The sequence below is a fragment of the Cynocephalus volans genome, chromosome 3, assembly GCF_027409185.1.
Source record: "Cynocephalus volans isolate mCynVol1 chromosome 3, mCynVol1.pri, whole genome shotgun sequence".
NCBI lineage: Eukaryota > Metazoa > Chordata > Mammalia > Dermoptera > Cynocephalidae > Cynocephalus > Cynocephalus volans.
Genome location: NC_084462.1, coordinates 20,803,311 through 20,829,061, shown reverse-complemented (window position 1 = coordinate 20,829,061; position 25,751 = coordinate 20,803,311). Strand labels below are relative to the sequence as shown.

Genomic DNA, 25,751 nt, shown 5'->3' with positions numbered 1-25,751 from the left:
CATGGAGGCCCGAGGTCATCGGCCTGAAGGAAGGTACGTCTGTGTCCTCCAGGGTATGGACAGAATGATTTCTTGTCTATTTAGGAAATGTGGTTGCTTGGCCCACTTTCATCCACCCTCTGCCCACATCAGCCTTATTTGCATTGTGAAGTGGCCGGCCAGGTGCAAGCAGCAGACCCTCCCCATCAGCTCCACAGCCACACGTTAACCAGACAGAGGCGCAACCTCAGTAAGATGTGCTGGAAGCCAGCCAGGGAGGCCGCTCAGCCAGTGTCACACAGGCACGGATCTGGCGAAAATCCTTTAACCCAAAGCAGTTGGGCCCAAATGATAGCTTTGATAAAATGTTGACTTTTGTCAAAAGTAAATACCCTTCAGCTGTAAATTTCCATTTCCCTCCATACATTGTGTTTTTTCTTTCTCTTTTTAATTCATTTTTGACCTTTCATCCCTCAGGAATACCAACTAGAGGGATTTATACATAACAAAATAAATGTTTAGGAATAGGATATTAGATGGAACAGTTTGCAAATTCAATAAGGAAAGATAAATGATAATTATATTTTCATCCAAATTTGCTCTCAAACAAATTGCTCATGGCCAGATCGCTTGCAAATTCTTGCTGTCCCCTGACTAATACTTCTGGACCAGTTTTTCCACTTGTACAATTACACCTTTGCCCCCTGAAGTTTACGGTCAAGGCACTTTATTCGACCAATCAAAGGTTAAGAAAAACTAACTTCTTAGTGGCTGATTACGATTGACACATTAGAGTTATTGCTTTGGGCAGAGGATTAAGCAAAGATTTGGTTCAAATCTTGCACAACTAGCCACGTTTAGGGCTAAGCATTGTGGTTAAACATTAGAGGTTAGGATTAGGGATTAGGCTTCTGGTCTCATGATGTTGACATGTTAGTGATGTTTCTAGCACGGTTAGAAATTCAGGTTTTAAGTAACACAAAAGGACCAAGGTATGAGTTAAGTCCAAAACCGCATTCTCCAAGTATGTCCCACTCCCTGAGCAGAATCACTTAACGTCCTTGCTATAAAGCAGGCTACTGGGCATGACCTTAAGTGTACTGAGTGATTCTGGGTCCAAGAATCACAACTGAGAATGATGGTTAGGATTCGGGTTGACAATAAAGGGTCAGACGTTAAATTGGGTTTAGTAGTCAGTCTCAACTTTGGTTAGGATTGATTTAGAATGTGAATAATCTTCATGTCTAAGAGAACTGCCTCCTTGAAGTCTGACATTGTCTCTCTCTTACTTCCAGATCACTGGGCCCAGGGGAGATGCAGACGTTGGAGGTCTCTTTGTTATATACGAGGACCATGTGAAAGTGGAGTGTAGAGGCTCAGATCGGGATGAAATGACTTTGAACATACAAAACTAGAGCCATAGGATTATAATATATAGCTTAATAGATAACATAAATTTTATTGGTATATTTTGAAAATGTTGGCCATAGAATTATTACTGTATTTATTGTAAAAAGTTTTGAAATAGTTATAGTTTTGAAAACATGCTGTTTATATGAAGTTTTGTGATGGGTGTTCTAGCTGTTATGTCCATAAATACAATTTTGTTTTCATTTTTAAGAGAGGTTTTTGTCTTTTTATCTATTATACTTGCATAATTTATCTATTATATGTACAGGTGGGGGGGGGGTTCCCCCAAATTCTTCCACATAGAAATTTTTATTTCATGTTTAGTCTTCATTATTAAACTGGGAGAATTCCACTTAATTTTTAAAATTGCCTTATTTTAAAATGGACCTGTGTTTTAAAACAGGACATGTCTTATGTATTTTTAAAGAGGACAGTGCAATGTAACTCGAAGAAATATAATAAAAATCAAAAGTCTTCTCACCTTTACAATGCGAGTGATCACAGCAGTCTGGATTGCTTGTTCGCCGTCCAGTGATATTATTCCTTAATGGGATGCTGGTTATTTGACCAAATTCCTTAAGTCTGAAAAAGAATCCTGAATTATTTTTCATGTAGCAAAAATTACAAGAGGCAGATCTTAAGCTAGACTCTTAAAGCAGGAAACCAGGGGAAAATAGTGAGGGAGAAAAACTAGGAAGAGTAGAAAGAAGGAAGGAAACTGTATGGGCGCCTGAATAACAATCCAAAATTTTAAATAAAGGAAAGGTGTCTCAACAAGAGATGCATTCCTGGAAATAGTCCAAGGCAAGGGAACACACAGGCAAAGGTGGTGTTTGCTACTTATATTATAATGGGAGTCTTTTTCACAACCTCAAATTCCAATTTTATGTAATGGAAAGAAAATCCAGAGCATGTGATGAAATAGAAACAACCAAAAATCAATGAGGGTGTTAGAGAAATTTCTGAGAAAAATGAGATGATAGGAAGGGCTAAAGCTGTTAAGTGAGATAGGCTTGGAGAGGAAAGAGCTAATAACATGAATACTGAGTTACTAGAGAAAAGCATCTCGGGAAATGGAAGCATCAGAACATACGTGAGCAGCTGCGGAAAGGAGCAGCGAGAAGCAAGACAAACCAACGAGAGACAAACCACAGGGCAGTAAGCTTCTGAGGAAAAAGAGCCACTGAGGAGATGTGGATAGGGTTTGAGAAAAAAGGGAACAACGTTAAGGACCCGGGAAAGGCTGAAGTATACAATGAGCTTGAAGTTTGACGGATGTAGTGGAGACTGAGTGCAGTGACGTGCATGCAGCAACTGAGGAGATGAAAGTTCCTATCCAGGTAGAAACTATTAAAGACAGGCACCTGCAATGCAATTGTAATAATGAAGTTCGGTCAATGTCACAGGTTAAGGCCACAGGCCCCCCACTAGACTGCCTTCGCTACAAGTTCAGGAGTCCCCAGGCCATATGCACTTCTCACCAACTGGCTACAAATTTGGGGACTCCCATACCCCTCTCAGATTTGATAATTCTCTAGAACAACTTAACGAGATTCAGGAAAGCATGATATGTACACTTTTATTACACACACAAAAAAGAAAACAAAAATCATGGCCAGCCAAAAAGGAGAAGTGTGGGTTGGCAGGGTCCCAAACACAAAGCTTCTGAGTCATCAGGATACATCATCCTCCCAGCACAATGATGTGTATCACCAGCCAGGGAAAATCACCTGAGTTTTCATGTTGTATTGGACTGTTTCAGTTGCTTATAACAGAAGACCTAAAAGTGGGTAATTTATAAGGAAACAAAATTTATTTCTTACCTTTTCAGAGGCTGAGATGTCCAACGCCCAGGAAACACAACGAGTGAGGGCTTTGTGGATGGGTGCTGACCCTTCACAGAAACGCAGGGTGCCACATGGCAAAACAGTGTGGCAAGAGAGAGCTAACACTACATTTATTTTTAAGCCTTTAATCCATTTTGAGTTGATTTTGGGATATGTTGAGAGGCACACGTCTAGTTTCATTCTTCTAAATAATGGCTATCCAGTTTTCCCAGCACCATTTATTGAAGAGGCACAGTCTTTTCCCCAGTGTATGTTCTTGGTGCCTTTCTTGAAGATCCTGTGCTTATAAGTATGCGGGTTGATTTCCAGGTCCTCTGTTCTGTTCCATTTGTCCAAGTGTCTGTTTTTATGCCAGTACCATGCTGTTTTGGTTAACACAGCTTTGTAGTATCATTTGGATTCCGGTAGTGTAATGCCTCTGGTTTTACCATTATTATCATTTTTGGCTCAGGATTCCTCTGCCTATTGCGGGTCCTTTGTTGTTCCCTATGAACGTTAAAATTAGTTTTTCTATTTCTGTGAGGAATGTCATTGGGATTTTGATGGGGATTGCATTGAATCCATAGATGGCTTTGGGTAGTACGGCCATTTTCATAATGTTAATTCTTCCAATTTAAGAGCATGGAATGTCTTTCCATCTTTTTATGTCCTTTTTAATTTCTTTCAGCAGTGATTTGTAGTTCTCATTCTAAAGGTCTTTCAGCTGCTTGCTTAAATTTATTCCTAGTTATTTCATTTTTTGGTGACTACTGTAAACGCGTTTGCTTTCTTGACTTCTTTTTCTGCTAGTTCACTGTGGGAGTATAAAAATGCTACTGATTTTCACATGTTGATTTTGTATCCTGCAACTTTACTGAAATTGTTTCTCAGCTACAAGAGTCTTTTTTTGTAGCATCTTTAGGTTTTCCTATATACAGGATCATGTCATCTGCAAACAACGACAGCCTGACTTTGTCTTTTCCAATCGAGATGCCCTTTCTTTCTTCCTCTTCCCTGATTGTTCTGGATAGTACTTCTAAAACTGTGTTAAATAGGAGTGGTGAGAAGAAAACACAGGGAAAGCACTTCAGGAAGTAGGACTGGACAATGACTTCACGAAAAAGACCCCAAAAGCACGGGCAACAAATGAGAAATGAACAAATGCGATTGTACCAAACTAAAAGGCTTCTGAACAACAAAAGAAAGAATTAACGGAGTGGAACGGCAACCTACGGAATGAGAGAAAACACGTGCAAACTATACATCCGACAAGGGATTGATATCCAAAATACACAAGGAACTCAAACAGCTTAACATTAAAAAAACAAGGAACCCAATTAAAAATTGGGCAAATGAGCTTAACAGGCATTTCTTAAAGAAAGATATACAAATGGCCACCAGACACATGAAAAGATGCTCAACATCAATCAGCACCAGGGAAATGAAAATCAAAATGACACACCCCAGTAAGATTAGCTACTATTCAAGAAGAGAGAGAACCACAAATGCTGGAGAGGATGCAGAGAAAGAGAAACCCTCCTACACTGTTGGTGGGACTGTAAATTAGTGCAGCCATTATGGAAAACAGTATGGAGGTTCTTCCAACAAGTACAGATAGAACTGCCATATCATCCAGCAATCCCACTGCCGTATATACCCAGTGGAATGGAAATCATCATGGCAAAGGGATACCTGCACTCCCATGTTCATGTAGCTCTATTTACAGGGGCCACACTAAATGTCCATTGACAGATGACCGGATAAGGATATACACAATGGAATACTACATTGCCGTAAAAAGAATGAAATTCTGCCATTCATAGCAACATGGATGGACTAGAGAAAATTATGTTAAGTGAAATAAGCTAGGCACAGAAAGAGAAATACTGCATGTCCTCACTTATAAGTGGAGCTGAAAAACAAAAAAAAATCCAAAACAACCAAATAGATGTATGAAAAATGTAAAAAAGGAAAGAAAGATATAACAATCACAATAATTCATTGAACTTTCAAAAGGAGACAACAGAACTGAGGTTACCAGAGATGTGAAAAGGGGAGCGGGAGGGGGAAAAGGGGGAGTGGGAGGTGGATTAGAGAGAAATTGGTAAAGGGCCACAAACAGTGATGACATTGTGTAATACTGCATATCCTAATTATACTATTGTGAGCACCACATATTGCACATGGGTATTGATATCCAATGCTGTACCCCCAGATATGTACAATCAATTATGTTTCAATTCAAAAAAAATAAATAAATCAAAAGAAAGAGCTAACTCCTTACTCTTTTTTGAAAGCCATCCGGACCGTGCCCATTACTTCATGCATGGATCGATCCATTCATGAGGGCACAGACCTCACAATCGAATTGTCTCCTAAAGGCCCAACTTTTCAATTGCCATAATAGGATTTCCCACCTTCTTAACAGTGCCACGGTGGGAATTAAGTTTCTATTATATTAAACTTTAGGGGATGCAATTCAATCCATAGTACATGTGCAGAGTTTTTATTGGGGTTTCATTACATAGGCATGGTTGATTCAATCATCAGCCATGTGACTGAACTCAATCTCCAGCCCCCACTCTCCTTCCTGGAGGTTGGACTGACATCACATGGCTCAAAGCTGCAACCCTCTAATCACATGACTCATCTTTTTGGTGTGCCCCCCATGCTAACTCACCTGGTTAGCATAAACTCAGGTGTAGTCCAAGGGGCCCACCATGAGTAACAGACACTCCTATCACCCAGAAAATTCCAAGGATTTAGAGGATCCCTCCAGGAGCCAGAGACAACGACCAGACAAATTATTCTTTATACAACACTTCGTACAGCCACAGTTGGGAGCTCTGTCAGAGCTCGGCAGTCAGGGAAGGTGAACAGGTGAAGATGCAGGGACACTTTAGGACAGACCTATGACACAAGAAGACAGGAGAAGCCAAAGAAATGGGAAGGATTGAAACTTGGGGGTGCACATGGGCAACTGAAACAGCTTAGAAGATCCGAGAAAGGTGGCAGAGGAGAGAGGATCTAGGCATAGGAGCAGCTAGTGTCAGGTGAGCAACGGAGTGCAGAGAAGACGAAGAAAAAAGTACGTTTGTGTGGTGGGGAAGGGTGCCGGTAGGATCAGTGAGATCAGCCGATGAGCACCGAGTAACCACACACAGCAAAACCAGTGGGAGGGGCCACAGGGACAGCTGCACCTGATGGAGATGGCTCCAGGAGAGGACAGCACTCAGAAGTGGGTGCAGGTGGAGTACTAACGTGGAGAATAGTTCAGCAGGTATGGAAACAGCTACAAACAAAGAGGAGGAACAGTCTGATGGAAGCAGCTTGGGAACAGGTATCACTGATGAGACACATAGGAATTTGCATGAACATAAGAAGATCTGGGTCTCCACAGGACTGCAGGTGAGGGCAGGTGAAGAAAGAAGAGCAGCTAAGGTGAGGGATGAGCTGAATGAAAAGAGTCGCCCAGGAAACAAGGTGATGGACGCTGTATTAGTCTGCCTCTGTTGCTTTCAACGAACTATTGGAACTGGGCACTTTGTAAGAAAACAAAATTTACTGCTCACAGCTTTAGGGGCTGGGACGTCCAAACTCCAGGGAACACACCTGGCGAGGGTCTTGGTGGTGGTAACAGTGACCCAGGAGTCTCACATGGCAGAAAATGGCACAGCAGAGAGAGAGTTCCTCATGCACACTCCTTGTAACGTGCTCAGAATCACGCCCCTGACCACTATTATTCATCAATTCAGTAGGGCATGGTCTTGCAAGCTAATCACCTCTTCAAGGCCCCACCTTTCAATTACCATAACAGAGTTTACCACCCTCAACAGTTACGGTGGGGATTAAGTTTTGGGGGGACATTTAACCCAAGGCATTCCACCCCTGGCTCCCCGAAACTCACGTCCTTTTCACATACAAATAGATTCATATCAACTCCAAAGTTTTAACTGGTTTCAACTCAAAAGTCCAAAGTTATTCAAAGTCGTCCCATCTATGAAATCTAAAACAAGTTATCTACTTTCAAGATACAATGGTGGGACAAGCAGGGGGTACGTATTCCCGTTCAAAAAGGGAAGAGTAGGCCAAAAGAAAGTGGTAACAGGTCCCAAACAAGTCCTAAACCCAGCAGGGCAGGCACTAAATCTCAAAGCTGGCAAATCACATACCTTGACTCCATGTTCGATATCTTCTGCATGCAGGTGTGAGGGTTAGGGCCCCAAGTCCTCCGGCAGCTCCCCTCCCACGGCTTTCTTAGGTGATGCTTCAGCTCTCGCAGGCTGGCACTGCATACTGGTAGCTCTACAATTCTGGGGTTTCCATGGCGGTCCTGCTCTCACAGCTCCACTAGGCGTGGTTCTGAGGGCTTTAAAAGGAGAGTGCACGAGGAACTAGCTCTCTCTCTGCTCTGCCATTTTCTGCCATTGTTGTAAAGGCACCACCAAAGAAGACCTTCACCAAAAGTGCTCCCTGGACTTTGGACTTCCCAGCCTCTGAAACCATAAGCAATAGATTTTGTTTTTTTATAAATTACCCAGTCCCAGGTATTTTGTTATAAGCAACAGAAATGGACTAATTTGGATGCCAACCATGAAGCAGTGACAAACCAGGCAAGGAAACAGATGGCCTGGCCACAGAGGACAGGAGGAGGGTTGGCAGAGCTTAGGGACCCTGGAACAGAACACTGTGGGACTGGCTCAGAGGCAGAGAGAAGCCTGAGAAGAGGACTGACCCAGCTGGGGAGAAGGGGAAACTGAGGCTGCTGAGAAGGGGATGAAGCTCAAGTGACTCCCAAGGCAAAGAGAATGGGCCAGCTGAGAACGGAAGAGAGGCTGGACGACACTGACTAGCCTCCAGGGAAAATCAATCCAGGGAGCTGCTTGGGAGAAATGTTCTGATGATGGAAGGATATGGACTTCCAAAGGGAGACAGCAGGAACTACTAGGAGAAGAGGAACGTGGGAGAGTCAGAGCGGCCAAGCTTCCTGAACTGAAGATCCTAAAGAGCTGCATGTGGAGGCCAAGCCAAGCTAGGGAGGCAGTGGCCCTGGAGGCTGCAGCATGGGGCTGGGAGCAGCTGGATGTCCCAGAGAATAGAGGGGTGGGAGAAGGTGAAACTGTATGGTGAGAAGCTGGAAAAGTAGGAGCGTAACAGGAATCAAGGGTGTGATGGGATCATAACTCACACAGAGTGGATCAGATGGGAAAACCGAAACTACGGCACAGAATTGGGCATCCAGAATTTCATGAGCGGAGGAAAAGAATCATGCTACAGGACTTGTGAAGATGAATGGGATGCCCAGGAAATAGTGGCTGTAATGGATGGAACTGCAGCGGGCATCTGGGATGGTTTAAGAGTGGGAACAAGCAAGAGGAAGGAGCTTTATGAAGATGAAACACTGAGAAATTAGGAAGAAATGATAGGAGTGAAACAAAAGAGTCCAGCAGGAAACTTCAGGGCACCTGTCTCTGCAGCTACTCCCATCCATTCAGCTTCTTCCCCAAGATGCTCCTGCATCTCTGTGGCTGTGCTCTTCTTCCTCGTGACCAAAGTGCCTGCTCTGGTTGTTCAGCTACCCTGACCTGTAAATACCTCCATCTCTTGTAAAGATGGAGGCAGAGATTAGAGTGCTGCAGCTAGAATCCTGTTTTAAAAAACAAACACATAATGACATTTTATTTCCAGGCTTTATAATTATATAATTTACATTTCCAGACATTATGGCCTCCTGGCAGAATAAAACTTGTAGAACATCTATGTAGGGGTAGATTCTAGAGAAATATAGAAATCAGAAAATCCAAGTGCCCCAAAAGAAAAGATACATAGTTTTAATTCTGTTAAAACTTTTAAATTTTGATGTGAAGAAAGGACCATTTTAACCAAGTCAAAACACAAATGATACTGGAAAATTTAATTATAACACATTTTTCAAGGGTATGCCATTTCTAATATGAGAAATAAATAAGGGGGAAAAAACAAAGAAAAAAGAAAAATAGCACGGAATATGAACCCAGGAATTACAATTAAGAAGGGGTAAGCGTCTGATATATATGGAAAATATCTGAGCCTTACTGTATTAGTCCGCTGGGGCTGTCATAACAAAATACCATAGGGTGTGCGGCTTAACTAGTAGATATTCATTTTCTCACAGTGATGAACGCTGGAAGTCCAAGATCAAGGTGCTGGCAGGGTTGGTTTCTGGTGAAGCCTCTCTTCCTGGTTTGCAGACATCCACCTCCTTGCTGTGTCCTCATGAGGCCTTCCGTCTGTGCAGGAGCACAGGAGAGAGTGAGAGTTCTGGTCTCTCTTCCTCTTCTTACAAGGGAACCATTTCTATCAGATCAAGGCCCCACTGTTATGACCTCATTTAACCTTAAATACCTCCTTAAAGACCCCATCTCCAAATACAGTCCCATTGGGGTTAGGGCTTGAACATATGAATTTTGGGGGGATACTATTTAGTCCATAACACTTAACTGTATTAATTCATTTCTGTTGCTTATAACATAAATGCCTCAAACTGGGTGAATTATTAAGAAAATAAAAGTTACCTCTTACACTTTCAGAGGCTGGGAAGTCCAAAGTCCAGGGAACACACTTGGCAAAGGCTTTGATGGTGGTGACAGTGACTCAGGGATCTCACGTAGTAGAAATGGTGGAGCAGAGAGAGAGAGAGAGAGAGATTGAGAGAGAGAGAGAGAGAGAGAGAGACAGAGAGAGACAGAGAGAGACAGAGAGAGAGAAAGAGAGAGAGACGCTCATGTACACTCCTTTTAAAGCCCTCACAACCATGCTCATGAACTACGGCATGGTCCTTACAATCTAATCACCTCTTCAAGACCCCATCTTCAATGATCGTAATAGGATTTCCAACCCTCAACACTTACGGAGGGGATTAAACTTCAGTGACTTTGGGGGGCCATTCGATCCACTGCATTTAGTAATGGCCAGCAATATTATAACCACAGCAATAGGCTCTTCTTTTCATAATATTTAATATGTTTGACAATATTCAGTGTCATGGAAGGTGTGGGAAATGAACACTCTCGTGCCCTGCTGATGAGTAGAGTGTAATGCATTAATGTGTTGGATAATGACGAAACAGGGAGACTCCAAAATACAGCAGTTCAACCAAAATGGAGACTTCTTCCTACCTCACGTGACAGTGCAATGGTAAAAGGGAAATCATTCTCTCACGAAGCCAACCAGGGTCACCGTTGGATGGCTTGGCTCTGCTGCTCTTGACAGGTGGCTCCCATCTCTGGGTCCAAGATGACTGTTGAGGTTTGTCACTCTTCACCACCGAGGGGGCAGGAGGAAAAGAGGAATTCCAGGATCAGTGCCCTTGCCTTTAAGAAAACGATTCAGTGATTACTCAGACTCTTTTCTCTCAAATGTCTTTAGCTTTAATTCATCATATGCCACACCAACTGTAACCAAAGTTGAAAACAATATTAGGGGTTGCATTACCAAAAGGAAGGAGGAGAGAATGCCAGCCATTGCTATATGCCAATGGATACACAACTAATTTAGAAAAGTCATTTTTTGTTTTGTTTTAAAAATCAACTTGATTAAGAAATAATATAAATAACAACAATCATTTGTTTTCTGTGCACATTTTGATGACTTTTGGAAAATTTATATGACCGTGTAACTACCCTGGCTCTATGAAGCCACTAATCTGCTTTTTGTGCCTAAGATTCGACTTGTCTTTTCTAAAGTTTCATAAAATTGGAATTATGCAGTACTCTCTCGTGTCTGGATTTTTCACTCAACAGAATGTGCTTTTATTGCAATTACATAATGGGATTCCTTTGATTTTTATTTCAAAATAATCAGAGATTAACAGAAAATTGGGAAGACAGTACACAGAGGTTCCAAGTACCATTCACCCAATTTCCCCCAATGATGACATCTTACATAACCATAGTATAATACTCAAATCAGAAAACTGACATTGATACAACGTGTGTATAGGTCTATGCCATTTTACTATACATTTTTGTAAACATCACTGGATCAAGATATAAACCTATTCCATCACCACCAATAATTCCCTGGTGCTACCTACCCTTACATAGTCACACTCACTGTCCTAACTGCCAGGGGCTCCCCTGGCAGCCCCTAATTAGTTCTCTTTCTGTATAATTCTGTCATTTGGAGAAGGCTATATAAATGGAATTATACAGTATGTAATTTGGGGGCTTGCTTTTTTCACTTAGCACAACTCCCTAGAGATCCAAGAGGTTAGGGGTATCAATAGTTTGTTCCTTTTCACTGCTGAGTTGTATTCCATGGTACAGATGTACTTCAGTCTGTTTAATTATTCATCCACTGAAGGATGTCTCGGTTGTTTCAAGTTTGGGGCTATTACAATTAAAGATACAATGAACATTTGTGCGCAGGTGTTTGTGTGGACACAACGGTTCATTTCTCTGGGATAAATACCTAGGAGTATGATTGCTGGGTTGCGTTGTAGTTGCATTTTTAGTAGAAAACAGCCCAAATTTACTGTTTAGTTTGAGAGTTCTTTATATATTCTAGATAGTAGTACTTTGTCCTTTGATCCTCTGAACAGGATCTTTTGTAGAGCAAAAGTTTTTAATTTTCATCAAGTGCAATTCATCAATTTTCTGTGTTATGGGCTGTGCTATTGGTTTCAAGTCTAACAAGCTTCTTCTAAATCCTGAAGATTTTCTATTCCTAAATTTTTTTTTTAATTTTATACTTCTACATTTTACATTTAAGTCAGTTTTACATTTTGAGTTAATTTTCAATTAACCTTTTGAGCTTTAAGTCAAGGTTCAGTTTTCTACTTCCTGTCCAATTGTTCCACCACCATTTGCTAAAAAAGCTCTTTTTTCCTCCATTGAGTTTATGTTTGTTTTTTGTGGCTGGGCAGTACTGGGATCCAAACTCTTGACCTTAGATTTGAGTTGTTTCCCCACCCTTGCCAAAAACCAGTTACATATATTTGTGTGGGTATATTTCTGGGTTCTCTGTTCAATTATCTATCTTTCCACCTATACGACACAGTCTATCCTTTTTCTTTTTTTTTTAATTTTATTTTGTCAATATACATTGTGGCTGATTATTGTTGCCCCTCACCAAAACCTCCTTCCCTGCTCCCTCCCCCCCCTCCCCGCCACCAATGTCCCCTCTGTTTGCTTGACGACAAGTAATTGCTCAACTTCAAGTAACTGTGGTTGTTATATCTTCTTCCCCCTGCCAGCCCGGTTTTTTTTTGTGTGTCTGTATGAATTTATATATTAATTTTTAGCTCCCACCAATAAGTGAGAACATGTGGTATTTCACTTTCTGTGCCTGACTTGTTTCACTTAATATAATTCTCTCAAGGTCCATCCATGTTGTTGGATATGGCAGTATTTCATTCGTTTTTATAGCTGAGTAGTATTCCATTGTGTAGATGTACCACATTTTCCGTATCCACTCATCTGATGATGGACATTTGGGCTGGTTCCAACTCTTGGCTATTGTAAAGAGTGCTGCGATGAACATTGGGGAACAGGTATACCTTCGACTTGATGATTTCCATTCCTCTGGGTATATTCCCAGCAGTGGGATAGCTGGGTCATATGGTAGATCTATCTGCAATTGTTTGAGGAACCTCCATACCATTTTCCACAGAGGCCGCACCATTCTGCAGTCCCACCAACAATGTATGAGAGTTCCTTTTTCTCCGCAACCTCGCCAGCATTTATCGTTCAGAGTCCTTTGGATTTTAGCCATCCTAACTGGGGTTAGATGGTATCTCAGTGTGGTTTTGATTTGCATTTCCCGGATGCTGAGTGATGTGGAGCATTTTCTCATATGTCTGTTGGCCATTTGTATATCTTCCTTAGAGAAATGCCTACTTAGCTCTTTTGCCCATTTTTTACTTGGGTTGCTTGTTTTTTTCTTGTAAAGTTGTTTCAGTTCCTTATATATTCTGGATATTAATCCTTTCTCAGATGTATATTTTGCAAATATTTTCTCCCACTCTGTTGGTTGTCTTTTAACTCTGTTAATTGTTTCTTTTGCTGTGTAGAAGCTTTTTAGTTTGATATAATCCCATTTGTTTATTTTTCCTTTGGTGTCCCTTGCTTTTGGGGTCATATTCATGAAGTCTGCGACACAGTCTTTCTTACTATAGCTATACAATGTCTTGAAATAAGGTACAAGGGTTTCTTCCATTTTATTCTTCTTTTTGGAAATGGTCTTTGCCATTCTAGTTCCTATTCCTTTCTGAAATATAAAATTTAGAATAATCTTGTCCATATCTAAAAAAAAAATCTGGCTGGGATTCTGGATTGGAAGAAAATTGGTATGTTTGCTATGGTGTCGAGCCTCAACGGGCTAGGGTATAAGAATAAGGACAAGGCTCTGAGTTCCTCCCTCTGTCAGGAGGCCTGGGGCTTCCTACAGTGGGAGGAATGGGATTTTCTACTGGCCCACTAGTCCTGGAAGTGGCCCAGTTATCCATGTAAACTCCAAAGCTAGGATATACAAGGCAACTTAGCCTTGCTTGTGGGAACACATGGTTTGGGAGTCCTCAACTTCCCATGCAACTCATTCATCAAATAAACTTAATTATTTCTAACACTTCTCTTTTTATAAGGTGAAAAAACAAATTCTGTCATTTTCCTCAGGCCCCCTAGGAAATTTCAAAGACACTTCGGTACAAAAGATACACTGAAAGTTTTATTTTATTGTATTTCAACTTATACTTAGGATTGAACTTGGGGATGGAAAAATCAAATGTCGTCAGGAGATCTGAATACTTAAGATAGGACTGATGGCGGAGGTAGGGTCTGGGGGCCCCAATAGTTGGCCTCAATCCACCCAGTCCTCTTACCAGGTTCTTGACTCAGCCACAGGAAAAAATTCAAGGGCAGAGTCACAACAGACAGTGAGAACAAGTTTTAGATGACAGATAAGAAGTACAGGTTCCACAGAGAGTGCGGCATGCTCCAGAGACAGAGCAGGCCCCACACCAACTTTAACACAAAAGTTCAGTACAGACGTCGAGAAAAACATACCTGAAGTTCAGTACAAAGTGCAGCTGGCTCAAGAGAATGAGCAGCCACCTGCTGAAAGTCAGTTCCGTACAAGGTAAAGTACACGCACCTCACCCAGGGAGACGCAAGCCACCTCTGGGATAGTGAGCAACAACCCTGCCTTTGGTTGGGATTCAGCTTTTATACTTTCTCTAACTAACAAACATTCAGTTGTGGGGCTGGCTCCCAGGCACTAAACATTTAGTCTTGCACATGCTCAGTCTGTCTCTTCCTGGAGCATGTTCATTGGTCAGACCCTATCACATGCACCGGGTGTATTTGAGAATGCTCTGTGCTCTCTATTGAGCATGCCCAGCCACTGGATTTGCATAAGCCAGCCCCTCCTGGTGTCATTTTCCCCTGTTGGTTCTGAAAATAGGTCTAACTGGCAACAGTAACCTCCCCCTAGGAGAGAGCTCAGAGCAGGGGGCCTGAGACCCCTCAGGGAGTGGCTGGAGACCCAGAGGCATGCATGTCCTGAAATCCAAGCCCAGGGAAATGGCACCTCCTGTATCAGGATCACGAATGTCTGAGATTTTATTGGGTACTTAGTAATTAAAAATGACAATATGGTATTATAAATAAACATACAAAAAGGAACACAATTTTAGATAACCTCCACTTTCGCACAAATGTGGAACCTTAGTTGGTTTTATTTTAAAGAGAATCCCTCTCGCTCTCCCCCTTCCCTCTCAAGCCATCCACCATGTGACATCCTGCATTGCTGTGAAGAGTCACGACTCCCCAAGAAGGTGCTCACCAACTGTGTTCCCTGGACTTGCACTTCCCAACCTTCAAACTGAAATAATGCCTCCAGCCTCAACATAACAACAGGGACTTGAGGCTCAGCAGACCATCGGCCACACACCCCATGATGCCAAGAAGCCTTTTCATCATGGAATCCTGATGTCTGACTCATGCCACCTGTAAACCCTGTGATTCCCACCCACTGTCCCCACTACCACCTGCACATACCCGCATTCTTTTTTCCCTTTAAAAACCCTAAACTTTAGCCACTGAGGGAGGCAGGCTGACATGGCTATTCTGCTCACACGTTCTTTCAGCCAGAATAAATCCCTCTTCCTGGCCGAAAGAAAAAGAATGAAAGAAAAGAAAAAGGAAATAAAAGAAAAGAAGAGAAAACAATCTCAGGCATGGTAAGGTGAGAACAAAGTATAGAAAGTTATTTCTGGTGAGATACAGAATCTCTGCTGTTTGGGCTGAATACACAGAATGTAAAGAATAATTTTTACAACCTCATTAAGAGCAAATCAACACTTCACAAAAATAATCATCGTTTTTAACAGAGAGAAAACCAAATTCCAGTTTAGCACCAAGATAATATTTGATATTAACAGAACCATAAGCTCTTTTTGAAAATCTTATAAATAAAGTTATGAAAAGGGAGCCACCTTTGGCCAAGGCACACAACATTCTCTTTCCACTCATTTCTTACAACTTTCTATATTCATTCAGCTTTTATCCTCCACTATCCTTTCTGGACTTCTGGAACAAGTCTTTTTACTTTAGCATAAAACTATTTTCTTTTTTTTCCCCACTAACAAACAAAGACACAGCCTATTACCTTGCCTACAAAGTTGTCCCTCTCTGGAGTTCCATTCATGTATACTAACTGTATTAGTCCGTTTATGTTACTTATAACAAAATACCTGAAAGTGGGTGATTTATAAAGAAAATGAAATTTATTGCTTACAGTTTCTCAGGCTGGGAAGTCCAAAGTCCATCTGGTGGTGGCAACAGTCACCAAGGGGTCTCACATTGCAAGATGGTGGAAGCAGAGAGAGCAAAGAGAGGGAAAGACTCTCTCTTCTTTTAAAGCCCACAGAACCATGCCCCTGACCACCATTTTTAATCCATTCACTACTGCACAGTCCTAGAATCCAATCGCCTCTTTGAGGCTCCACCTTCCAATTACCGTAATAGGATTTCCCACCCTCTCAAAAGTCACAGTGGGGGCTAAGTTTCTAATACACAAAACACGGGGGACACAATTCAAGTTTCAGGGAGTTTTGAGGGGGACATATTTCAATCCACTACACTAATTATAACTTTTAACCAAACTTACTTCCATTCCACAAAGAAAGCTGGAGTGTAAAGAACTGAGAACATACTATCCCATATCAGTATTTTAGCAGACTAGTAGAGCTCATGAATACATGCAACACAACTTGACATAGCTACGAACATTCCTTACGCAACTTATCAAAGTGGTAAAAATGAACGCATTCATCAGAAGACCCCAAGATATAGCCTCTCTGTAACAAACAAAAAGCAGGAGCGTATAAACTTAAGATTATGCTTAGTAGTCAATGTTTCAGGATTCTTACTTATAAATGACCTAGGTATCCAATGACTCTCTATGAATGAACTCAATTTAATATCAGTCCAAGGGTTTAAGTCAACAAAAGATGTCGGAATTTATCATCAAGGTGACATACTACAAAACACAGTTACCGCTGAAATAAAGTTTGTCTGAATAATAATTAAATTTGGTGAAACACAAATTTGCATTTGTCATAACCTTAAACATTAAGTAGAAGTAATGTTAGCTTATTTGATTGGGAAACCTATAAAGTTTAGGAAGAACATTCATAAGTACAATAAAAAATTTATGCCTAACGCTCATACCTCAGACAAGACATAGCTGTTTTTATTAAACCAAAAAATATTGAACTAGGCTTATTTGACAAAGATTTACCTAAATTATGTTGTTTTAGTCAGATCGGGCTGCTAGAACAAATGACCATAGACGAGGAGGCTTAAACAACAAACGTCTATTTCTCACAGTTCTGGAGGCTGAAAGTCCAAAATCAGGGTCCTAGCATGGTCCATTTCTGGTGAGGGCCCTTTTTCAGGTTACAGACTGCCTTCTATCCCTGATGCCGCAGAAAAGGGTCTGGTGAGGCCTGACTGTCAGCCTCAAATCATCCTGCTCTCTTACCACTTTCTTGACTCCAGCACAGGACAGAATTTAAGAGCAGAGTCACAGTAGAAGACGAAAACAGGTTTAATGGAAAGAATAAGAGATACACACTTCACACAGAAAGTGCAGCCTAGCTCCAGAGACTGAGCAGGGCCCAGTTTAACACAAAAGTTTAACACAAAAGTAAGAGATATACATGTAAAGTTCAGTACAGAGTGCAGGCTGGCTCAAGAGAGTGACCAGCCTCTTGCGGAAACTAAGTTTGATACAAAAACAAAGAAATACATACTCCACAGCCAGAGCACTAGCTGGCCCTAGAGAGAGTGAGCAAGAGCCCCACCTTCTGCCGGGATTCAGCTTTTCTACTCGATCTAATACGTACTCATGCTACCTAAGGAATATTCAACTAAGGGGATGGTCTTCTGGTATGTAACACAGTCTTGCACATGCTCAGTTGGTCTCCTTTTAGGGCACGTTTATTAGTCAAATCCTGTCACACGCACCAGACGTAGTCAAGAATATTCTGTGCTCTATAGCACCTCTAGCGGAATGTCATTCAAAAGAGAAACTCCCTTCCACTCAACATGCTCCGTCACTGTGGTCACACAGGCTGGTATAAATTCCTTTTACTGAGAATGCCAGCTACTGGATTCGCATAAGTCTGCCCCTTGTGGTCTCAATCTCCCTCCCTTGTTGGTGCCAAAAATAGGTGCAGCAAGCAACACTAACTCTCCTCTAGGGGAGGCGAACAGAGAGCCCTTAAATTTATGAAACAATAATCTACTTTAAACCTTTCAGACGTAGGAAAACATTATACACCCTGTATCAGTCCATTTTTGTGCTGCTATAACACAACACCTGAAACTGGGTAATTTATAAAGAAAAGAGGTTTATTTGGCTCACGATTCTGGGACAGCTGCATCTGTGTGAGCCTCAGGCTGTTTCTACTCATGGTGGAAAACTGCAGGCAGCTGGCAAGTAAAATTAGATCACATGGTGAGCAGAAGCGAGAGGGAGAGGGAGGGAGAGAGAGAGAGAGAGAGAGAGAGAGAGAGAGAGAGAGAGAGACGGGGGTGGGCGAGGTTCCAGTGCCTCCCAGCTCTTGTGGGGACTAATACAACAACCAGTTCTCGTTGGCACTAATACAGAAAGAACTGACTCACTACCCCCACCCAGGGCATTAATCTATTCCTGAGGGATATGCCCCCATAACCCAAACCGCTCCTAACATTGCCGAGCTGGGGATCAGATTTTGACATGAACTTTGGGGGGACAACACATCCAAACTCTATCACAAGCACACAGAAGTAGGGACCTTTCTGATTTACACATAGACATACAGAAAAATAGAGCATATAACCTCAACTCTAAAATTTTAGATATAAATCAAGAGTAAATATAGAAACTCAAAAACTCACCAATTCAGATATCAAAGAGCTGTTTTCACAGTGGGAATCAGATTCTTTTTGATTTGAGCTCAAAGTAGACAGACAAACAGAAAAGACTCACAAATAAGACTGCTGTCTCACCCTAATATCTAATAGAGATTAGATATCTGGAAACATTAATCCTTTTAAAGAGATAACCAAGTGGTCAGATTGTCAAGCCAAATTCCCAAACATTGACACTACCAGTAGGGAATAATTCAGCTAAAAATAAACCAAAACCAAAGCAAAACACTAAATTGGTAGAAAGAGAAACTTGGGAGAGTGTGGTGCTGTAAACACCAAAGCCATGGGTTCGGATCCCTACGTAGGCATGGCCGGTTAGCTCACTTGGGAGAGCATGGTGCTGACAACACCAAGTCAAAGGTTAAGATCACCTTACCGGTCACCTTTTTCAAATAAAGAAATATTGAAGGTGTCAAAATAGGAAATAAAACTTTAGCCATAGCCTGAATAATACATGTGCTTCTCATCAATAAGTTCTAACAATGGATCAAAAGCAAGACTTAGAGCCAATGTGTGGAAACAACCCCAATGTCCATGAAGGATGAATGGATAACCAAAATGTGACGTATACATACAATTGGACTATTATTCAGCCTTAAAAAAGAAAGAATTTTGACACATCTTACAGCATGGTAGAAGCTTGAGGACATTACGCTGAGTGAAATGAGCCAGCCACAAAAGGATGAATACTGTATGACTCCACAGCATGTGAGGTATACAGGGTACCTAGAGGAGTCAAATTTATAGAGACAGAAAGTAGAGTGGTGGTTGCCAGGGGCTGGGGCGAGGGAGAATAGGGAGGCAGCATTGACTGGGTGCAGAGCTTTTGTTTGGGACGATGCAAAAGTTCTGGAGATGGATGGTGGTGACGGTTGCACAGCAAGTGAACGTACTTACTGTCTTGAACTGTGCACTTAAAAATGCTTTAAATGGTAAATTTTCTATTACGTATATTTTGCCACATTAAAAAAAGGAAAAAAACAAAGGAAAAAAAAAAAAAAAAACAAGACTCAGATGCCCGGGTGAAGAGGAGAGGCATGAGTTAAGAAGTGGAGAAGGTTTCCCCTGGCACCATGTGACATTGAGAAGGTTACATTCTTTTCTGCATTTGTACTCCCATGAGCGTCCCACATTCACAGAAAATATCATAGACTTTTCCATTTCGTCTTCTTGTTCACATATTATTTTATTCATAGGGTACTTGAGCGGTAGTGAAATTTCTGGGTCAAGAGTGATTCGGATGCTCCAAAATTTGATATGTAGACTAGAGTGTCTTAATTGGAGTTGAAGAGTAGGCTTTAGGCAATCCATACTCTCTCTGAAATTGTAGACACCATTTGAAGGGTGTGTGATGACACATATTGTTTTCTATGTTTTTAGGTCATTTAAATGTCTGTTGGACTCAAAGATGCCTGATGGCAGAGGACGTGTGTTCCCCCCAGTACAGAATCGTGAACACAGTGAATGTCAGTCAACACTCAACAGAATAGCTTTACCAAACTGAGTGTGTTGATCTGAGTGTTTCATTCGATTCAGTTTACCTGGGATCTTTTGCACATACTTGTCTCACTCTGGTAAGGTCTTACCATTTCTGCTTACCCTAAATTTTCTTGCCACGCCACCAGACTGGGCTCTGAAATGGGAGTGCACAGAGGGGAGGGAAGTCCAACATGTTTCACGTTTAGAGTGGAGAGAACAGGTCATCTCCGGGGGAGAAGGGAAAGTGGGATCTGGAGACCCTGAGGATAGTTTTGGAAAATGGCCAGACGTTGGGTCAGTGGCAGGAGGTACCATTTACCCCAATCTCCAGGACAAGTGCACATCAGACTGGCAGTTACATGTTTTCCTTCAAACTGGTTGCCAGGTTGGAATGACTGATGACATCAAAGGCTTCCAACTTCCTGACTGGATGGACCAAACTCCGTGGGTGCTTGGCAGCACAGGTGAACAACAGCATCTTCTTTCTCCACTCCGGACTTCTCCCCGGCTTGGAGAAGACGTAACAGACTTAGCTTTAACCAGGATCCAGAAGAACGGTTTGGACGGATTAGGGTCTAGGTTCCGTGGAAGGGAAGGAAGAGTTTGGGAGAAATCATGGCCAGTTGTGAACCGTGTTCCCAGCCTGAGGAGGAGCCTAGCTCCTCGGGGTATCCCCTGGATGTGGTGGTGGATGAAGAAATCCCAGGACCTTCAGGTGAGGTGAATGGAGGGAGAAAATATTTGAGTCAATTGACGAGTAAGGAGGAAGGGGTACAGAAGTCAGGAAGGAGTACCTGAGTAGGGTGTGTGGGAAAGAAAGGAGGGTCTCAGCAAGCCAGGGATGGAGAATGAGAGTACAGGAGATGTGGAAAAGAATGTCCACCTGCAAGGAAAACTGAGAAAAGGGAAGAGGGGCCTCAAGCAGAGGTTTCCCTGCTTAATCCCCGTGGAAGTAATTATCTTGGATGAGGAAGAGTTTGGAGGACAGGGAGATGGATCCATGGCAAGGTGAGTGGGGACAGATAAGTGAGCAACAAGGGAGAAAGATGGAAAGATGGCTTTGGAGAAAGCCAACAGTTTTGAGGCCTCAAGAAGATGGAGCAGAGGCTTGGGGTGTTTTTTGTCAGGGGGCGGGGGTTAGATGACCAGTGGCTGGATTCCAAAGACAGAAGCTTTACACTGGAGCCTGGTTTCTTTTTTCAGCCCCTTGGGTAGATCCCAGCCCCGTGCCTCCGTCCCCTGGCCAGAAGAGGAAGAGGGAATGGTCAGTGGCTTTCGAGGAGGAGACAGAGGAGGAGCTAGTGCCCGACGAAGACGGCGCCTGGGTCGTGGAGACGCTGTGTGGGCTCAAGATGAAGCTGAAGAGACAGCGGGTGTCATCAGTGCTCCCTGAGCACCACGAGGTCTTCACCAAGCTACTTGGTAGGAAGAGACCCCAGATAGAACCCTCCAATCCAATTCTTTTGAAAAGAGAAGAAACATCCAATTAATGACACTTTTCCAATGGAAAAGAATGCCCTGCTAGTTGGCGAGCTCTCCATCCCCAGAGGACTCGGTATTGGCCACTCATCAGGGACACTTAGAAGATGATAGGATTAGGCTAGCCATGAAAAAAGGCTGCACTCGGGATAAGAAAGCCTGGTGTCGACTGTACCCTCCAAAACTTATTAGTTCTTGCTGACTTTTCTGAATCTAAATGTCTTCATCTGTGGAAGGGGATAACAAGGTCATGTTCACACCCCGATGTGACTATCTAACGAGAAAATAACGGGAATAAGTTTATGACTTCTGAAGGCAATTAGTTTACGACTTCAAACGTTCATGTTTGATGAGGGGGCATCGCTCTTAATCATGCAGACTTTCTAATGATATCCAGCCCCTCACTCAGTCACTCCTCAGGGGCTCTCAGAACGGGAGCCACTGTCCCTACCCAGTGAACGTTCTTCTCTCTTTGCTTCCCAACCTCCTAACTCTTGGCGATACTGAGCCTTCTCCAAGGGAGACATGTTCTCCTCCAGACTCTGTGGCTCCCATGACAACCCTGTTCCTGTTCTCAATGTCATATATGCCTTCTTTTTACAGAGGATCGTGTTGTTAAAAGATTCCTAGCCTGGGACAAAAATCTGATGGTATCTGACAAGGTAAGGTTGTTCACCAAATTACATTCCTGCTCCAGTGCATAACCTGGGGGAGGGGAGGGTTTTCTAACCCACAGTTCTGCTCCTCTCTCCCTGGACACATCTCCAGCATGACACTCGCACGGTCCCGGCCCCTTTATGACTTGTCAACATCTCCCTTGGGGGGCCTCATGGTTTCTTGCAGAATGAATGGGTGGCCCCTGCCCCTGCTTGGAGATCTGAGCCCTAGACCACGGTCTTGCCCTGGGTATTGCGTCTTAGGTTGTTCCTTTAAGTTCCTGGCCCATCTCTTCTCATGGATTTGGCACTCCCATTTGCTCCAGCTTCCCAAAGACCCTCCTGACACCAGCTGTCCTAAACATATTCCCTCAAAAGAAAGATCCCATCTGAGCTGCCATCATGGGAGGATCAGCAGCGTCCCTTCCCCTGACTTCTCTGATTTGCAAAGAAACTTCGGACACTCCCTCTGCTCCCCCACAAGGAAGGATGCTCAGCCAACACTGGGGTCTCTTCTCTGACAGCAAGCCCTGCCCCAGCCTCCCATTCCCTTATCTCGAGGTTCTTCCTCTTCCAGGCTTGACCCCTCTTCTATTGTTATTCTTCTCTCCATCAGTATCTCCTGTCTATGGTCATAGCTTATTTCAGCAGGGCTGGCCTCTTTCCCTGGCAATACCGACGGATTCATTTCTTCATAGCGCTGTGAGTACTTTGCCTCATCCCATAGGTTAATATCCATAATCCTGGGAGGGAAGTGGGAGAGCGAGAAGTGGGACGCTATTTTTATTTCAGCAGCTGGCCAGTTTGGGGGTCCAAACCCTTGACCTTGGTGTTATCAGCGCCGCACTCTACCGAGTGGGCTAACTGGCAAGCCCTAGAATGCTAACCGTTCACCTGTTTTTTAACCTATTTCTACTGTTTACTCTGTGTATGAAAATGCTAGGATTACAGTTTAGTGTTCCTAAGCTGTTCTTTGTGAAAAAGTAACCACCTAATGTCACTTAAAAAAAAAAAAAACTGAAGAAAGCAAACGGAAACATGAAACTCTCCACAGAGGAGCGGAAGAAAGCCTTGACACAACCCTGCCCCCAGGCAAATACTCATTTCTGATTTCTCTGTTTCTCTCTTTCTAATACCAATACCAAATTAATTTTGTCTTCCCCCTCTGGATTCCCATGGCCGAGGCCACAATTCAGACCCTCCTAGCATAACACGGATCTATTGTAAAATGCTCCCTGCTGGTGTTTCTCACAAGTCTCTCTCCAAGCCAGTGGGCTTTACATGTGTTGCCTTCCAAAACACAAAACTGCCTCACAGTCCTCCTCAATGACTTCACTGGTTAATGACTTCCCAAATCAAAGCCACAGTTCTCAGCTTGAATTCACCTAACCGTGCAATCTCTCTCCAATCGAACCTGCTTACCATCTTGATATTTCATTCCTTTGTTTCTCTGCTCCTTTCAAATGCCCTTCCCTCAATTTTTATATTGTTTTCTGTCTAGGCGCCTTCCACACACAGATATCTGAAGAAAATTACTTATCCTTAAAGTCCGTTCAAACACCAAAACCTTCTTGATGGCTTCCCTGATCTTCCAACTTCTTCATCTTAGTAGCACTTTGATTAATTCTATTGTAATATGATACTTTGGAGTATAGTTTCTTATTTTCCCCTTCCCTTTCCCTAATCCCATTAGAATAGACATCTACTGAAAGCAGGGTCTTGTCAAAATGTTAATGTACTCTTAAAGGCCTCACCACAATTATTTTCAATTTGGAAGTGTTTATGTTATAATGAGTCTATGAGGTAATCGGTGTGGCATTTGGCTATAGGATAAAGCATTCATTCATTCACAAGATCCTAAGAGGCACATCCTATGTGCCAGGGAATGTGAGGTGATGGGAAGAGAGATCCAAGAAATACCTGGTGAACTGACGCACCAGCATGACCAAGTCCTACATTAGCCATCTGGTAGGAGAGGGATGAAGAGAGAAATAAGTCAGGGTCACGTTCTGTCCTCAGGGTATTTACGATATAGCAGGAGAGACAGGTGTGTGCACATGTAACAAGTTCAATGGAAGGGGGACGAGGATGGGAATGGGGAAATCGATGTCAACTGCATTGCCTAAGGATGGCAAGAGACATCCTCAGGTTCTCCAGTTGGGTTTTTGTCTTCATCATCAAGGTGTGAGAGGCGCCCTTTGGAAGGTCTCCATCCAGCAGTGGCCTCTTGATGAATGGGTCATACTCTGTCACACTGCGTAGGGCTGATGAGAGTCCTGTGCTGAGGACGGCCGGCCTGTCCTTTCTGGGAGGCGGACCTCACGTGGAGGTCCTTCCCGCTTGTGCCCCTGACAAGCAACCTAATTTCTTTCTCCAGCTACCTGGCCAGTGACATGGAGGAGGACAATGAGGGCCCCAAACAGGCCATTTTTTCATTCCTCTACGGACGGAACCGTGCCCAGCGTCCCTTGTTCCACAAACTGAGATTCCAATTCTTCCGTTCCATGGGCTGGAAGGCTAGGGTTACCCGGGAAGAGTGTGAACAGGTGGGTGGGGCTGTGGCGATTCTGAGCGGAGGGTGTGGCATAAAGCCGGATTGGAGAGAGACGGGAACATGGGGACTTGGAGTTGGGATTTGGGGACTACAAAGACCTGGAGGCTGGACCAGGGGAGGGAGGCGTCTTCCTGGGGAGTCTCGTCTTTTCAGAGGGCTTTTTCTCTTTGCAGATCCAAGCTTATGATCCGGAGCTCTGGGTGTGGGGACGACATCGCACCCATATTCCCTAGAGCTCTGGGGACCATGGAGGCCCGAGGTCATCGGCCTGAAGGAAGGTACGTCTGTGTCCTCCAGGGTATGGATAGAATGATTTCTTGTCTATTTAGGAAATGTGGTTGCTTGGCCCACTTTCATCCACCCTCTGCCCACATCAGCCTTATTTGCATTGTGAAGTGGCCGGCCAGGTGCAAGCAGCAGACCCTCCCCATCAGCTCCACAGCCACACGTTAACCAGACAGAGGCGCAACCTCAGTAAGATGTGCTGGAAGCCAGGGAGGCTGCTCAGCCAGTGTCACACAGGCACGGATCTGGCGAAAATCCTTTAACCCAAAGCAGTTGGGCCCAAATGATAGCTTTGATAAAATGTTGACTTTTGTCAAAAGTAAATACCCTTCAGCTGTAAATTTCCATTTCCCTCCATACATTGTGTTTTTTCTTTCTCTTTTTAATTCATTTTTGACCTTTCATCCCTCAGGAATACCAACTAGAGGGATTTATACATAACAAAATAAATGTTTAGGAATAGGATATTAGATGGAACAGTTTGCAAATTCAATAAGGAAAGATAAATGATAATTATATTTTCATCCAAATTTGCTCTCAAACAAATTGCTCATGGCCAGATCGCTTGCAAATTCTTGCTGTCCCCTGACTAATACTTCTGGACCAGTTTTTCCACTTGTACAATTAC

The 25,751-nt window shown here is 42.9% G+C and overlaps 1 protein-coding gene across 1 annotated transcript; it reads left to right on the top strand.

The window, feature by feature from the left end:
• Position 1: 1 nt before the first annotated feature.
• Positions 2–25,071, top strand: LOC134372475 (speedy protein E4-like). Its single transcript, XM_063089965.1, has 7 exons — positions 2–33; positions 20,746–20,864; positions 21,353–21,571; positions 22,232–22,290; positions 22,901–22,986; positions 24,662–24,830; positions 25,012–25,071. The coding sequence occupies exons 1-7, from the start codon at positions 2–4 to the stop codon at positions 25,069–25,071; spliced, it is 744 nt and encodes a 247-aa protein (XP_062946035.1).
• The last annotated feature ends 680 nt before the right edge of the window (positions 25,072–25,751 follow it).

What these genes read in the sequence shown, in the direction of transcription:
- LOC134372475 (XM_063089965.1), top strand. Translation starts at nt 2, where the DNA reads ATGGAGGCCCGAGGTCATCGGCCTGAAGGAAG. An exon ending in AGAAATCCCAGGACCTTCAG is followed by an intron (nt 20,865 to 21,352) that starts GTGAGGTGAATG and finishes TTCTTTTTTCAG; the next exon opens with CCCCTTGGGTAGATCCCAGC. An exon ending in ATCTGATGGTATCTGACAAG is followed by an intron (nt 22,291 to 22,900) that starts GTAAGGTTGTTC and finishes TCTCTCCATCAG; the next exon opens with TATCTCCTGTCTATGGTCAT.